The following is a 15,802-nucleotide window of genomic DNA, read 5'->3' on the forward strand; positions in this document are numbered from 1 at the left end:
AGTCCAGTTCTGCTTGCTGTGGCTGAACTGACAACCATTTAATTGTAGTTTTCCCGCTGCCAGGTACTGTGACTTTCAGCAGTTGTTCAGCCACTCGGTTCCAGGTCTCCTAGCTGTAGAAGCGCAATCGCTGTCAGGAGGAGTTGCATAAGTGTCTGTGTGCCCCATAAATTATTTATAGAAAAATAGAAACTTGCAATGAAGGGACAGTAAGTACTATTTTTTTTCCTGTGTAGAGGTGTCGTGAGTGACAAACATAGTCTTCACGTTACATCCCTTTTCTGTGGCTCCTTTCTTTAAATCCAGTTACACAGACTAATTTCAGTGGATTTTGTTTCTATTTTCCTGGTTATACTTGGACCCAGGGGGAAAAAATCAACCCGAATTTACTGTTAGGATTCTCTGCAACCAGGTTTAGGTTTTACAAAGCAGAACTCAGAGTGAAACTTCTGCTCACAGGGAATCTCAGGGGTGTCACCTCCATAAAACTCTCTGTGAAGAACCAGTGACACGCTCTGCTACCAAGGCTTAAAGGTAATTTGCCTGAATCTCTACAGCCAAATGAAGTTTGCTAATCAATTATGGACAGAAGGGATGAAACGGAGGGTGTAGCAGGGTGTGTGACGAGCCTGGCGCTGTTAGCATCAGTCAGCAGTGGGGTCACAAGTGTCTGGGGCAGATGGAGTCACTGGTAGTTACAGATGTTAATTGGTGGCAGCGTGAAGGGGACTGTTTCCCTGAATGAGGGTCAGTCCTCCCGTTTACCTACTTGGTATAAAGACGGAGAAACTGGCCCAGACGGAGGGCTGACCTGAGACCAGGCCTCCTGCAGGGTCGCTTGCCTCCCAGAGCCCCAGGAGGCCACAGGCTGCTGGGAGAGATCATTGGTGGTGGGTGACGTCATGGTTTTCTATCTGTGCGTCTGTCCACTCTCACTGCAGGCATTTTTCCTAGGTGTGCTAGGGCCCACAAAGGTTGCCGGAAGGCACATGGGACCTGCCTGTGACACTGGCTTCCGAACCTCCTAACTCCAGGGTTGCACTTGGCACCTGCAGGGCAGGGGCAGAGCAGGGGTCCAACTACAGGGAGCTGAGATGCGGCTGAGTAAACGGGGTGGAGCCAGAGAGGGTGGGACAGAGCTAGCTGAAAACAGGGCGGAGCTGAGGAAGCATACCTTTTTTTTTTAGTATATTGATTATTGATTATGCTATTACAGGTATCCCATTACAGTTGTCCCACTTTGGCTTCTGCATTTCCTATACAATTCTTTTTTTTAAAAATCTTATTTATTTTTAGAGAGGGGGAAGGGAGGGAGAAAGAGGAAAGATCAATGTGTGGTTGCCTCTCCTGCGCCCCCTACTGGGGACTGGGCCTGCAACCCAGGCAGGTGCCTTGACTGGGAATCGAACTAGCTACCCTTTGCTTCGCAGTGCGGTGCTCAATCCACTGAGCCACACCAGCCAGGGCTCCTATGCTATTCTTAACTACCCCTGCCCCTCCCCACCGCCTATTTTTGTACCTACAAGTATTTGTGAAGAAGCATATCTAGAAGCGGTCAGTGCGGGATGGGGCGGGGCCAATGAGGAGGGGCGGGGCTTGGCGGGGCTTGGGCGGGGCGACCGTGGCAGCTCCTCGCCAGCCTGGCTCCTCACCGCTCCGCTCCTTACGCTCCAGGTACCAGACGCCGCCGACTGGATCCGCTCGTGGCTCCATCCTCAGTCTGCTTTCCCGCCCGGCCGGTCGTGAGGCAGCTCCGGGGACGATGGCAGCGCGGGGGTCCCGGCCCGCGGTCCTGCGCCTCCTGCTCCTTGTCCCGCTGGTCTCCGGGCGCCGGGGTCCGGGCAGCGCGCCCGGAGGTGAGCCTGCGCGGCGGGGCTGTGGGCGCCGGAGAACCTGGCCGGCGGGGCGGACGGACGGCTGCGCTTTTCCCTGGGGGCCTGGCGTGAGGGGGCGGGGGTCCGCTGGAATGCCCAGACGGTGACTGAAATGAAGGGAAAGGCCGCTTTGCGTGTCCCCTGACAGGCCTCGCGGGGCTGCGAGGGGACAACTTTGTCAGTCAGTCAGTCAGTCAGGGACGCGCCCGGTTGCGCTTGGAAACCCGCCCTTTTGCCCAGAAGCGAGTGAGGAAGTCGCGGGTGCGCGGCGCAGAGCCGTGTCCCAGCCTTCCCCGGGTGGCGCGTTTCCCACGGGGACAGAGGGGGCTGAGGACTCCGTCACATGTCAGCTTGGCGTGCGTGGGGCCCCTGAGGTGGGAGCTCAACGTAGACCAGGGGAGGCAAAACTGACGACAACGGTATTTCTGTTTGTTTGTTTGTTTTCATTGCTTTTAGGGGGAGAGGGAGGGAGGGAGGAGGGAGGGGGAGAGAGAGATCAGTTGCCTGTCATACACGATCGAGCCGCCCTGACCCGGAATCGAACCGGCGACCTTCGCTCTACAAGATGATGCTCCAACCAACTGAGCCACACCCGCCACAGCAGTAACTCTGTTTTTATATGTGAAGTTCTTGAAAAGAGGAAACATTTGAGTATAAGAACTCTTTCCTTGTTTCTCTCTCACACTGATTTTTTTTTGTAAAGAACTCTTTCTGGTCTTTCCTCCCTTAAGGTTTTTAAACGTTGGTTTCTGATTCCAGAAAGCAAGAATCTTGAGTAGAATTATGTATTGCGGATTGCATTGCTTCGTGTAGACTGAACAGGAGGTAATGTGGAAGGCATTTTAAGCAAATAAAGAAAGTCCTGTGCAGGGAGAGTCGTAGTTTAACAGAGAAAAAGGAATGTGACTCCGCAGCTAGACAAAGCTGGGCTCACTTTATGGCTCCCCACGTGACTTGGACAAGCTTCCTTCTTTTAGGAAAAGTGGGGACGATACGACCTACCTCTGCGTTGTTTTCAGGATTCAGTAACATGTATGAATTTCCAGGTGCTGTGCCTGACATTCCAGCACAGCAAAAGGGGTAGTTCTCTACCCCTTTTGGTGAAAGGGGAGCTTTTCCCATCTCTCTTAATATGAGACACGGCTGAGCGTTAAAGAGTGTGAATAGCTATCTGTTCATGTGTGTGTCCAGTGTTCTAGTGAGAGGTGATCACCTCCTCCTTTCTGCCCCCACCCTGCTTAGTGACCCCCTCTTGTAATAACCTTCACATTACATTACAGTCGTGTGGCCTTTCCCTTGGTCCAATGCGAGCTCCTTCAGAACAGCCGTTTATCCTGCTTGTCTTTGTACCTGGAAGGTGTCACCTACTGTAGGAGTCCATCAATGTTTGTGGATGAATGAATGGGCTGTAGTGTCCTCAGCTGTGAAATGAGGGGTCGGCAAAGGCTCCCTGCTCTTAGTCAGCCACCAGGTAAAGAACAAAGTGATGTCGAATAGGTGGTGGATGACACAGTGCTGCTAAATGCCATAGGCTTTCCTGTGACATTCCCTTTGAATGGAGGAGGGTGGCTGCAGTCCGGAGGCCTGTCATTATGTTTTCCTGGGTGAGTTGCTTGACCTTGCCGCTCCTTTGTGTCTCCCTCTTGAAAATGAGAGGGTACTGGGAGATGGTTCTTAGGTCTTTCAACCATGATTGCTTTTACGTTTACATTTTCTTCATACTCAACTTAGAGTCTTAATAATAGCTCTTCCTTATGGTTTTTTTGTGAACCAGTCTTCAGGAAAAGGGAATGTCTAATCTGCCAGCAGCCGTTTGGCTGTGAAAGGTGGATCAGGAGGCACTTTTGCCTGTCATAAAGAATAGATAATAAGCCGTTACATTAAGATAATACAGGTCATTTATTTATTTATTCATTCATTCAATTAGCAATAATGGTGCCTTGGACAAACCTCATTTGCTACGATACTGCCACTGCACAAAGCTATAATAATGCAGGTCTTTTAAACAGATCTGGCTGTGATTGGGGGAGTGACATATGGAAATTAGGGAGTCACAAGTCAGTTCTACTTCTTAACTTTTAGTTCTCTGAAATTTTAAATGATTGAAACTTTATTTTTATTTATCAAATATTTTCTTTTTTATTTCTGAAGAATTTATTATTTTTAGAGAGAGGGGAAGGGAGGAAGAAAGAGAGGGAGAGAAACATCAATGTGTGGTTGCCTCTCACACATCTCCATTGGGGGACCCGGCTCACAACCCAGGCACATGTCCTCATGAGACTCTGACCCGCGCCCTTTTGGTTTGCAGGCTGGTAGTCAATCCACTGACCCACACCAGCCAGGGATAGAACAGATTTTTTTAAATGGTTCTCTTCTGCTTTGTGACTAAATTTTTAAAAAATTCATTGATATTGAGAGAGAGAGAGACAGAGAGAGAAATAAACATCGATTTGTTGTTTTACTTGTTCATGCATTCATTGGCTGATTCCTGTGTGTGCCCTGACCAGGGACTGAACATGCAATCTTGGTGTATTGGGACGATGCTGTACTAACTGAGCTACTTGGCCATAGCTGAACTTTTGATTTATTTTTACTTCTTTTCCTCTGTGTCAGGGTTTCTCAACTTCTGGGGCTGGATAGCTCTTTGTTACAGAACACTTTCCTGGGCTTTGTAGGCTGTGTGGCAGCATCCCTGGCCTCCATGTATAAGATGCCAGTGGCACCCACCAAAAAATGTCTCCAGTTATTGTCTAATGTGACTTAGGGAACAAAATTGCTCCCCTCTTAGCGCCCCCCATCTTTTCCACCTTGAGAATCACTTCTTCAAGTCTTGTGGACCAGGGCTTCTCAAGCTGTTGGGGCACCAGTGTCCCCTGGGGCTGTGGTGAGAGAGCAGGTGCTAGGTAGGCTGGACGTGGGGCTTGAGACTCTGCCTGACAAAGCACCTAATAAGGCGCTTGTTGTGGGTTGGAGCCACACACTTTGATAGCACAGTTGTAAAGAAGTTTCCTATTCACATCAACTGGGTGGATCGTCAAGAGGATCTGATGACAGCAATTGTGGAAACAGAGAGTTTATAATAAAGCTCAAACAGCATTAGACCAATAAAAGTAATAAACAGCATTCCACTGTCCTGACAAATAGCACCTATCATCACGTTTCCAAGTTTCCATCCAGCCTTCAGTGTTCACTCACTGGATGGTGCTAGGGGGGAACTTTGCAAGTCTCATCAAGGTCAGGTAGGTCATAGGAACCGAGGCAATTTCATGTGCATTCAGGTGTTTCAGTTCATAATACTGAAAACCTGCAAACTCCTAATACATATTTATTGCCTATGGAGAAGTTTATGATATCAAGCTATGGTAGTGAACTCAGCACTTGCTTAATCTGATGATGCTCACACTTTTTCTAAAAAGTGTGCAAATTGTCGCCTCTCCTTGAGAAGTATTGACTGGACCTAAATTTAACTGCTTGGAGTCACTTTCTCACTGCAAGTGTTCTGAGTCAGGGCAAGAAACCTACTTTAAGTAGGTTTCCTAAAGCATGTTCACCACAGAGAAACTTTATTCTATAATTCTGTGATAAAAATCAATAGAAAAATAATGAAAATCCCAGAGTGGAAAAAAACTCTCTGCATTTCATCTATAATTCTTAAAATAATGATTGGTAAGCATAGTTATTTGTCACATTGAAAATGTTGGATGTAGTGCACATTTCTACTCAGTTACAAAACAGTTGATTATGTTCACTGCTGTATCTTTCTGATGCTTAAAATAGCCCTCCGAGGGCTGCTACAAAAGGACTTTTTAAAAAGGGAATACAAGTCATTTTTTTGTTAACTTAAAAAAAGGTACAAGGAGACTTGGAAGGGAGAATTAACTGCTCCAGGAGTGCCTTATTTATGTGCTGGGTATATGTAACATTATACCACCCTGATGAAACTTATTAGATATTTTTACTTTATTCTTATTACAGATGGTGAAGAAGAAAGGGAAGGTTTTGGGCAGTAACTAGCAAGAGGTAAAATGGATATATCCTTGACTCAGCAGTTCCACTTCTAAGAGTCAGTGCCATACATTCTCATATAGTGGACAATAGCTGTACAAGATGTTAACCAGGGCATTTTCCCATTGAGGCATTGTTAAAACAACCCCAAACTTAGGACTATATTAATGCCCCTCAGTGGTGAAAGCTTACATAAATTAGAAAAAACCCATAACCCAGACCACTGTGCAACTTAGGAAGAAAGACTGGAGATGGGTAGACGTACACTGATACAGGGTATTGATGAAAACAGCAAGTCCTAGAAATTGAAAAGAAAACCTTTGTTTTTCCTCTATGTGTGCATTTGAAAGTGTCTACACATCACACTCAGCAGTGGTTACTCTCAGAGGAAGGGGGCCAGGAGGCCGGAGGGAGAAGTGCTCTTCTTCCTGTGCTTCTGGTCAGAATCTTCACAGTGACCACACTTTACTTTCATGATTAGAATGGGATACCAGCAGTTCTCAGCCAGGGGCAGGTTTGTTCCCTCCCCTGCCCTCGTGACATTTGGCAATGTCTGGAGATGTTTTCTGATTGTCACATTTCAGGGGGACTGTATGTAGTGGATAGAAGCCAGGGATGCTGCCAAACACCCTGGAACGCACAGGGCGGTCGCTCCGCAACAGTCATCCCACTTTTTTCAACACTTCTTGATAAGGAAATATGATGTTTCATAGGGGAATGCCAATAGGGGACACCGTCTTGTCTTATCTTCCTAGAATTTGTTCTAAAAACCCTGAGCTATCTCTGCAATTACATACTGAATTTAACGGAGAAGACATTAAAAGAATGCTGTACACTACCTAGATACTACCCTACTTTGTAAGATAATTTATTTCATTTTATCTGCATAATAGTGAAGCAGCAAAGCAGAAGTTGTCCTTTTTATTAATGTTCTAGACTGAAAAAATTCAAACATACACAAAATGTTCAAGTATAATGAAGAGTTCTTGCCATATACTTTTCAGAATTATTGACATTTTGCTACTAGATAACCTTATTTATGTAGATTAGAAAATTGTGGCATGTGCAGGTTAACAGCTAATTAGAGGTGCCAAGATTCAAATCAAGGTTTTTAGCTGTGCAGTCCTTTGTCCTTTCTTCATCACCATACTGAAACATTTGGGAGGTAAAATCGGTGTTTTCTGTTGGACTGGAGATGTAACCACAAGTATAACCAGTCTTTGCCTATGGCATCTAAAACTTTTAAAATTCTGTCTTAAAAAAAAATTCCTGGGCTTTAAGCTCATTTTATAAAAGTGTACAGCAAACAAAGGTAGGACAAATCTGAATAATGTAGTCAATATATATTTGTATGTTAAATAATGTAAATTAAAGCATGTTTAGTTTACATTTACAGTTGATAAATGAACTTTACTGTCATGTATCTGTTTTCTAGGTTTGAAATTTTATGTCAAGTAACCCCCTAACCTTGATAATTTAAAGGCTTTTGTTACTTAGATTTTACATAACTCTGCATATATATGTGTGTGTGTGTATAGATATAGATACAAACTCTGATGCTTCTTACAGAACTCTGCATGTTTCCATGTGAGTAATCTAATTTAACTAAGAAATGTATCTGAACTGGAGTGTTCCTTATTGATCACAAACAATTGTATTAATATTTCATTTTAAAAGTATTATAATAATAGCCTAAATAATAGTTTGGTTCACTAATGATGATGACTTTTTTTTAAGTTGAAGTATTTGTAGGAAAGAAGCCAGTACACTAACTTTTAAACATTTGTTATACAGGATTAGCTGAACCATTCTTTGTTGCAAAACATGAAGATAGCTTGTTTAAGGATTTATTCCAAGACTATGAAAGATGGGTTCGTCCTGTGGAACACCTGAATGACAAAATAAGAATAAAGTTTGGCCTTGCAATATCTCAGCTGGTGGATGTGGTAGGTGTGCATGTCATTGTGTGTTCAATTTTACAGTCCTGTGTAGGTGTGGTAGCTCTGTGGAACCTCGGTGTACAGGATGGCCATGCAGCCTTCCCAGGCCTCCTTCTTCCTTCTGGGTCATTCACTTGCTGTTGGGACAGGACAGGGGATGGGTGCCCTGCAGTCTGCTAAGCTATTTACACTTCCGTCTTCTCCCCCCACCGACTGTAGGGACCCCAGGCACTCTAGAAATGTAGGGTGTACAAGCTTCACGATGCTGCCCCCAGGCCGTGGCCTCAGCATGATTCCTACATAGCAGCTTCACAGAGATTCAGATCTGTACCTCCATGGAGGCAAATAATGACGTTGCAGTCACTCAGGAATGCACTGAAACACTTATGTTGCTAAGATGCACACTCTCCTCCATTTTAGCTCCTCTGAAATCAAGGTGTGTCTTACAATCAGCGGCAGTTCACAAGTCATTGTCAGCCGGGTTCTCTCTTAGTGCTAGGCACATGAGGTAACACTGCTTATTTATCAGAGATCATTGTGTCTTAGATTTGAGGGCATGTGGTGGTTGAGATGATGAATATTAAATCTAAAAAAGGCCGTGGTACATTTTGGGGCAGTTTATCTGAGATACAGAGTATGCTGAAAGGAATACTGTGAAATTAGCCTAGAAAAAAGACCCTGCTTTTCTGGAGAGCTGGACTGATTAACAGAATGCAGGAACTGTATTGGGAGGAGTGTTTATATAAAATGAAAAAATCCATTTTTAAAAAATTATTGTTTGTGTAATTGGAGTAATCAACCTTATTTAGATTTTTGTTTTCTAGGATGAGAAAAATCAGTTAATGACAACAAATGTCTGGCTGAAACAGGTATGTATACAATTCAAAGGCCACCAAACTAGTGAGGAGCCACTATGATTTCAGGGTCTGCAGCACAAAGGGACATGCATGAGGCTCCAATCTTGGTGGACCAGCAGGATGCAGATGGGCGAGGTGCATGGAGCTCTTGTATTTACTCAGTTGATATTTTAGTGCCAGACTCTAGGGAAAGAGCAGTGAATAAAACAGACAAAAGTTCTGTCCTCACACAACTTCATTCCAGTGGGGGGAAAATAAATAAGTTGTCTAGTACCTCAGAGGCTGATAAGCTTAGGGAAATATACTCCGGGGTCTGTATTTTTCAATAGGATGGCCTGGGAAGGGACCAGTGAGAAGGTAAGGTTTGAACAAAGGCTTGCAGGATCAGAAGAAACCACGAGACTGTCTGGGGGAGGGGTGTCAGGCAGGGGGACTCACAAGTGCAAAGGCCCTGAGGCTGGCGTTTGCCTTTGTGTTTGCCTTTGTGTGTTTATGGAGCAGCAAGGAGGCTTATGTGGCTAGCGGTGAGAGAGCCCTGGGGAGGAGGGCAGGAGGCGAGGTCAAGGGGACACTGGCAGGCTGGCCACTCAAAGCCTTTGGCCTTTACAAACATGCGAATGGGCAATGATGGATTATTTCCATGTACCTGGTCCCTTTTATGTAAAGGACTTCTTTTTTTTCTTTCTGGACCATCATGCATATGTTCCCTAACCCCTAACTCCTAAAAGGCACGTGTGTTTTCTCGGGGTGCAAGTCTCCATTTGATGTGATCACATCGTTGTTACTGTGTGGAGGTTGGACAGGGTGTTTCAATATGTGGAACGTGTGATAAATGCAGCAGCTCTTTGTGTGGTCGAGTTGGGCTGATCTGGAAAAAACAATGTTTCCCTTGACCCTGGACCACAGATGCCCGTGGCTGCCACTCTGGGGCACGGCTAGTGGTTGGAGGAGGGTGCTGGGTGGAGCCATGAGCCGCTCAGCCTGGGCCTCACTGTGTCTCATGGGGACCCCGCATGAAGCCACTGGACAAAGAGACAGGAAGGTGCCAGTGCACGAATATGAGGTAGGCCTTCTCTGTGCAGAGAAGACGTGATCTCATGTCTAAAATTTCTGCACTTGGCAAAAGTAGTACAGTTTTCAGTACTTCTGATTATGAATGTCATTGAAACTGAGGCTGTTCTGTTTGTCCCAAAGGAATGGAGAGATGTAAAGCTCAGGTGGGACCCCAATGACTACGGAGGGATCAGAGTCATACGAGTCCCTTCAGACTCTCTCTGGACCCCAGACATCGTGTTGTTTGATAAGTAAGTTATGTTCAAAATGCCATTTCATGTTTCAAAAGGAAACACTTATATGTCTACTAGGCACTAGTGATGTTTTCTTCCTTTTGAAAATCATTTAGCTATAAAGTCAAATGACTTGATTTTACTTCAATTCTTTAGTTTCAGATAGGTTCTGTGGGTCTTCTCTTTTCTCTGTATGTGTCCGTTCTTTTCTGATCATAAAAGTGTGCTCTGATTTCTAAAATCTGTAGAACGTCAGGGGAGTCTAGAACAGTGTAAGGAGGCAGGAGGAGAGGCGGTAATTGGTCCTGTCTTCTAGCGCTTCCTGGAATCACAAGTGCACTGAGCTCACTGTGCCTGGTGGCGAGCTCAGCGCTGTGTGTGCAGCTTGTGCAAGTGTGTCAGGACCTTCCCAAGCTGCCATTACATCTATTTGACAGGTGAGGAAACAGATGCCAAGGATGGTCATACCTTGTCCGAGATCACACAGGCTGAGGGTGGCAGGGCGAGTTCTCACGAAGGAGGTCTGACAGCCCCGCTTACCCTCTTATGTACCAGGCTCTGGCAGACTGGCAGACTGCCTCCCAGCTCTTTTCATATGTTTTTCTAATAGTCCAGGTCATACTTTACGTTTAAATGTGCATCCTTTTAGTTTTGCTTAAATAGTGATTGTAATTATCCCATGGTGAGGAATGTTAACACAGTTTCACAGGCACCCTCCCTCGATGTGTTTGAGGACAGTTTTTAACTTGCGGAGAGGGTACCTCTGGGTGCCAGTCTCATTTTTTTCTAGGACCACTCCAGGGCACACCTGGGAATTTGTGCTTATCCTCAAGTACTTTGTATTATTTGCAAGAAGGCATTTGGCACAAAGACAAAGTACATGCTGTGCAAAAATATCTTTAGTTTTTTAAAACTTTTACTTCCACACTTCTCAATATGTAAAGAGCAAACCAAGTGTAAGGTAGCATGGTTCAGCTTCCTGGAGCACCCTTTTACTTTAAGTAATTGCAAACATTTTCACATTAAACATAGATATATTACAGAGTGCTTTGTAAAAGTCACATGAATTTTAAGATACAGAATATTTCAAAGAAATCTTATGTTGGTGGGCAGTTTCCTGCTACTTTTTCCAGAATATGAATTGCGCAGCCCAGCACGGGAGGCATCGCTGTTTGTCAGCGTTGTGGCCAGCTTGGTGCTCCTGTGCTTTACCATCAACATGCCAGCTTCCGGCGTTTGTCCTGGATGGAAGGGCGCTGTGCTGGGAGTCCAGCATTCAGGTTCTGGCTCCGGGCATGTCCGTTGTTTAAATAGCCTGATTCTATTTTGTGTGTAAAGTGAAATCTTTTCAACCATGAAAATGGTGGGATTCTGTGAGTTGTAGATCTGTCTGTCAGTCCTGGCATAGATGTTTAAGATGTTCTTAAAGCAGAGTCCCTGCACAAGCATGCATATCTCCAGTGTAACAATTTAAGGAGTATTTCATACTGCAATACAGGCTGTCTTTTATATTAGGCTGGTAAGATATGCGCTTGTGTTGTTTAGTTCCCACATTGTTATCTTGTGTGTGTGTTTCAGTGCAGATGGGCGTTTTGAAGGGGCCAGCACGAAAACCGTTGTCAGGTACGATGGCACTGTTACCTGGACCCCACCAGCGAACTACAAAAGTTCCTGTACCATAGATGTCACATTTTTCCCATTCGATCTCCAGAACTGTTCCATGAAGTTTGGTTCTTGGACTTATGATGGGTCACAGGTGGACATAATTCTAGAAGACCAAGAAGTAGACAAGAGGGATTTTTTTGATAATGGAGAGTGGGAGATTGTAAGTGCAACGGGAAGCAAAGGGAACAGAACCGACAGCTGTTGCTGGTACCCGTATGTCACTTACTCGTTTGTGATTAAGCGTCTGCCTCTCTTTTATACCTTGTTCCTCATTATCCCCTGTATTGGGCTCTCGTTTTTAACTGTACTTGTCTTCTATCTTCCTTCAAACGAAGGTGAGAAGATTTGCCTCTGCACTTCAGTACTTGTCTCTCTGACTGTCTTCCTTCTGGTTATTGAAGAGATCATACCCTCCTCTTCAAAAGTAATACCTCTGATTGGGGAGTATCTGGTGTTTACCATGATTTTTGTGACTCTGTCAATTATGGTGACGGTCTTTGCCATCAATATTCATCATCGTTCTCCCTCAACACACACTGCTATGGCTCCGTGGGTCCGCAAGATATTTCTCCACAAGCTTCCAAAACTGCTCTGCATGAGAAGTCATGTAGATAGGTACTTCACCCAGAAGGAGGAGACTGAGAGGAGTATTGGACCAAAATCTTCCAGAAACACATTGGAAGCTGCACTTGATTCTATTCGATATATTACACGACATGTCATGAAGGAGAACGATGTCCATGAGGTCTGTGATATGTGGTATTACAAATGCAGGTCATGACCCTTCTAGACTAAGCATAGATCGAGGACCAGAAATGTTGGCATACATTCTATAAGAGACCCTTACTACAATCTGTGCCAGTTAAAATATCCACAGAATGGGGCACCTGTACACATCCCATTTCTCAGATCCCATGGGGCATCTCGGATGATTTAAAAGAAAATTTAGCCCTGGCTGGTGTGGCTCAGTGGATTGAGTTCAGGCCTGTGAACCAAAAGGTTGCCTGTTTGATTCCCACTCAGGACACATGCCTGGGTTTCAGGCCAGGTCCCCAGTAGGGGGCGTGCAAGAGGCAACCACACATTGATGTTTCTCTACCTCTTTTTCTCCCTCCTCCCCCTCTCTAAAAATAAATAAAATATTTTTAAAAGAAAACTTAGTGTTGTGCTGACTGTTCTAATATTCTAAGGAATGATAATCCTGTCACATGCTTTGAGGCTGGTCTCGTCTGCTCTTCCTCGGCCACTCACACCTGCTGAGCCAGCTGCCTGTTTAGGCTGTAAAAACGGGGACGGTGTGAGCTGCCCGGCAGCAGATCTTGTTCTTGTGACCTTGGACTAAAATGGCCCTAGGAAATCTGAAACTAAACCAAGCAAGTGAGGGGTGGGGAAGATTAAATTGAGGAGGTATTATTCTGAGTCGACTTTTAATTTGGCATGAAGTTAACATCAGGCTGGGTTTCCTTTAAAAATTAAAATAAGTAAAACAGCTGGGTAAGAATCAGGAACAGAAATAACTGCATGTATTAAGAACAGAAGAGATTATTTTGTTTATGACAAAGTAATCAAGTAATATAATATTCAAAGTTTTATTAAAAGTTATCAAAATAGCCACTTGTAAAATATTACACACTGATGTGTAAATGACACTGTGGTGAGCCTGGGAGAGCTCGCAGGGGCCCTGTTCTAATGGTGAGGGTGGGATTTGTCCCTGAGCTCCAAGCTCAGGGTCACTTCCAGTTTCCAGGCAGCAGTGGGCGTCACAAACTGATTTGGCCTTAATTCAGTGTGTTATATCTTACAATAATTACACAGTGTTAAATTATGTGGTTAATGTGTTTTTTTGTTTGTTTGTTTTTTGTTTTTGCAACAGGTTGTTGAAGATTGGAAGTTCATAGCCCAGGTTCTGGATCGGCTATTTCTGTGGACTTTTCTTCTGGTTTCAGTTGTTGGCTCTCTTGGGCTTTTTGTTCCTGTGATTTATAAATGGGCAAATATAACAATTCCTGTTCAAATTGGAAATGCAATTAAGTGATGCTTCCCTAGGGGTTGTGGTAGGAATTCAGATACCAAAAGGCATATACACCTTATGGCACCTGTAGACTTCTGAAAATGTCAATTGTGTTTCAAATTTCATGCAAGCTTTAACAGAATAACAGTTGCTCATATCAGTTTATCTTAATAGATGGCCCATCTGCATGAGTAAAGTAACAACTAACTGAGTACCATTTGGTCTTCTAAAAATAGCAGGAAAATATTATCTGACCTATACTAGTAAAGCTCTAATGTTTTTATCCTGGCTAATAATACTTTGTAATTTGTAATATTTGTAATCAACAGCGAAGTTCATATTTTAATGCACTGGAAAATGCCTGTTGTTTTTGAAGATGGACTTCAAAACTTTTCCTGCGTTTGGTAAAGGTACACATTTCTAAATTCCTTCTGTCCCACATCTACTGGGGAACATTCAGTCTGTAGTACAATGTTATATTGCTATATTAGATAAGCTGACTACTTAGTAGGATAATGATTGACTATGATGCTGATTTCTATAACCAGAATTAAAAAAAAGTAAAAAATGGCAATTGGGAACTCCTTTAAGTCCTACTTTATTCTTCAGATGCTTAAACTGAATAATTTTTATGTTATTTTCACAGCTCACTTTGTTGTGAAATCATACAGCAGACTGCTCCCGTGGACATGCAGTGGCATATCTTTAACGTTAATTTCAATCCTCTGTCCACATTTTCCACAATTAGTAGAACCATCTTCTATACAAATTGTGGTAACATCTCTTCATCCTTCATCTTAGAAGAGTCCATAGTAATTAAGTGAATCCCATTTTAAAAACATGTTAATGGATACTGCTAAATTGTTCCGTGAGAAAATTATCTTCTAAAATTAAAGATGGTAGTCTAATTCAGTATGAGCACATCTAACATTTTACATACCTGTGAAGTTTCCATTTTATCTCTTTAATTCCAACATTTACAATAGTAGAATCTGAGAGTTGCAAGGACTGTTAACAGTAGTGTAGTCTTAGCCTGTTGCTACTTATGCAGTATAGTATCATGGATCACAGGTAAGCAAGTTAAATTTCATCTCTAAATGTTTCTGAATTAGCTATGACCAAGAAGAATACACCAATGGAACTTTTGTACTTGGTCTAGAACTTTTAGCTCTTGAGAGGACAAATGCCTTATTTGTTTATAGTATGTTATCCACCTGAGTTCAAGTGAATGCTTGAATCTGTCTTTTCTTGTAGGTAGGCATTTAATTCCATTTAATAAGTGAAAGTCAGGTTTCATTCATTCATTTACATTGCCTGTTAGCTATTCAGCATGTATGACGTCTGTCCAGAAAAAGTCCCACCAGGCCTGTCTAGGAATAGTCCAGCCATCAAGAACGTTTGCGCTACATTGATGTAACCTGGTAAGCAAAGAGAGAGTGGACTGGAATGTGCATGTGTGAACAATGACAACTTCACTATACTAGTCAGTGGGGATAGTAGATGCCATTGAATAAACATGTATACTATGTGGCTGTTGCATTCAAAATGACTGAGCAAATAGAGCAATGAATCTGCATCAGATTTTGTGTTAAGCTTGAACGTTCCTCCGTGGGAACTATTTGGATGATTCAGGAGGCTTCCAGGGAGGATGCAATGAGTGTAGCACAAATAAAACTGTGGCACAAATGCTTCAAAGATGGTCATGAATCTGTTGAAAGTGGTTCACGTTCTGGAAGGCCTGCAACAAGCAGAACACCTGAGAATGTTGAATGTGTACAGGCTTGCAATTGACAGAGATTGGCGACTGACAGTGTGAGAACCAGAAGCTGACCTGGGGATTCTAAGAACTAGTGTGTCCGAGATTTAGATGCAGGATCTTGGCATGAAACGTATCGTGGCAAATTTATTCTGCAGCTTCTGCTACCAGAGCAGAAGGACCCTCATGCTGCAATTACTAGTGTCTTGATTCAAACTGCTACCAATGAGCCAGATTTTTTCAAGATGATCATAACCAGAGATGAATCTTATCAACAGAGTAAGGAGGTAACCCACAGAATGGAAGAAAACACTTGCAAATCACATATCTAATAAGGGATTAATATATAGAATATATATGGACCTCAAATGTAACAACAGAAAAAACAAACAAACAAACAAACAAACA

General features: G+C 43.6%; 1 protein-coding gene and 1 non-coding gene across 6 annotated transcripts; one reads left to right on the plus strand and one right to left on the minus strand.

The window, feature by feature from the left end:
* Positions 1-1,624: 1,624 nt before the first annotated feature.
* On the plus strand, positions 1,625-15,111 carry CHRNA5 (cholinergic receptor nicotinic alpha 5 subunit). Of its 5 annotated transcripts, none has more exons than XM_045825056.1 (6): positions 1,625-1,856; positions 7,674-7,825; positions 8,644-8,688; positions 9,871-9,980; positions 11,541-12,372; positions 13,501-15,111. In XM_045825056.1, exons 1-6 carry the CDS (start codon positions 1,763-1,765, stop codon positions 13,660-13,662), a joined length of 1,395 nt encoding a protein of 464 aa, XP_045681012.1. In that variant the 5' UTR covers positions 1,625-1,762; the 3' UTR covers positions 13,663-15,111. The 5 variants fall into 5 exon arrangements, with proteins under 5 accessions (XP_045681012.1, XP_045681016.1, XP_045681017.1 ...); XM_045825060.1 differs by having other exon boundaries at positions 11,541-11,585; positions 13,501-13,656; XM_045825061.1 differs by lacking the exon at positions 11,541-12,372 and having other exon boundaries at positions 13,501-13,656.
* Positions 3,712-3,858, minus strand: LOC123809853. Its single transcript, XR_006784140.1, has one exon. It is a non-coding gene; the product is annotated as a U4 spliceosomal RNA (small nuclear RNA).
* Positions 15,112-15,802: the final 691 nt, after the last annotated feature.

This window comes from Phyllostomus hastatus, unplaced genomic scaffold (assembly GCF_019186645.2).
Source record: "Phyllostomus hastatus isolate PE091 unplaced genomic scaffold, TTU_PhHast_1.1 phas_scaffold_555, whole genome shotgun sequence".
Lineage (NCBI taxonomy): Eukaryota > Metazoa > Chordata > Mammalia > Chiroptera > Phyllostomidae > Phyllostomus > Phyllostomus hastatus.

Coding starts and splice junctions, on each gene's coding strand:
- CHRNA5 (XM_045825056.1), top strand. CDS start 1,763: ATGGCAGCGCGGGGGTCCCGGCCCGCGGTCCTGCGCCTCCTGCTCCTT. Junction 1,857..7,673: donor TCCGGGCAGCGCGCCCGGAG/GTGAGCCTGCGC, acceptor TTTGTTATACAG/GATTAGCTGAACCATTCTTT. Junction 12,373..13,500: donor AGGAGAACGATGTCCATGAG/GTCTGTGATATG, acceptor TTTTTGCAACAG/GTTGTTGAAGATTGGAAGTT.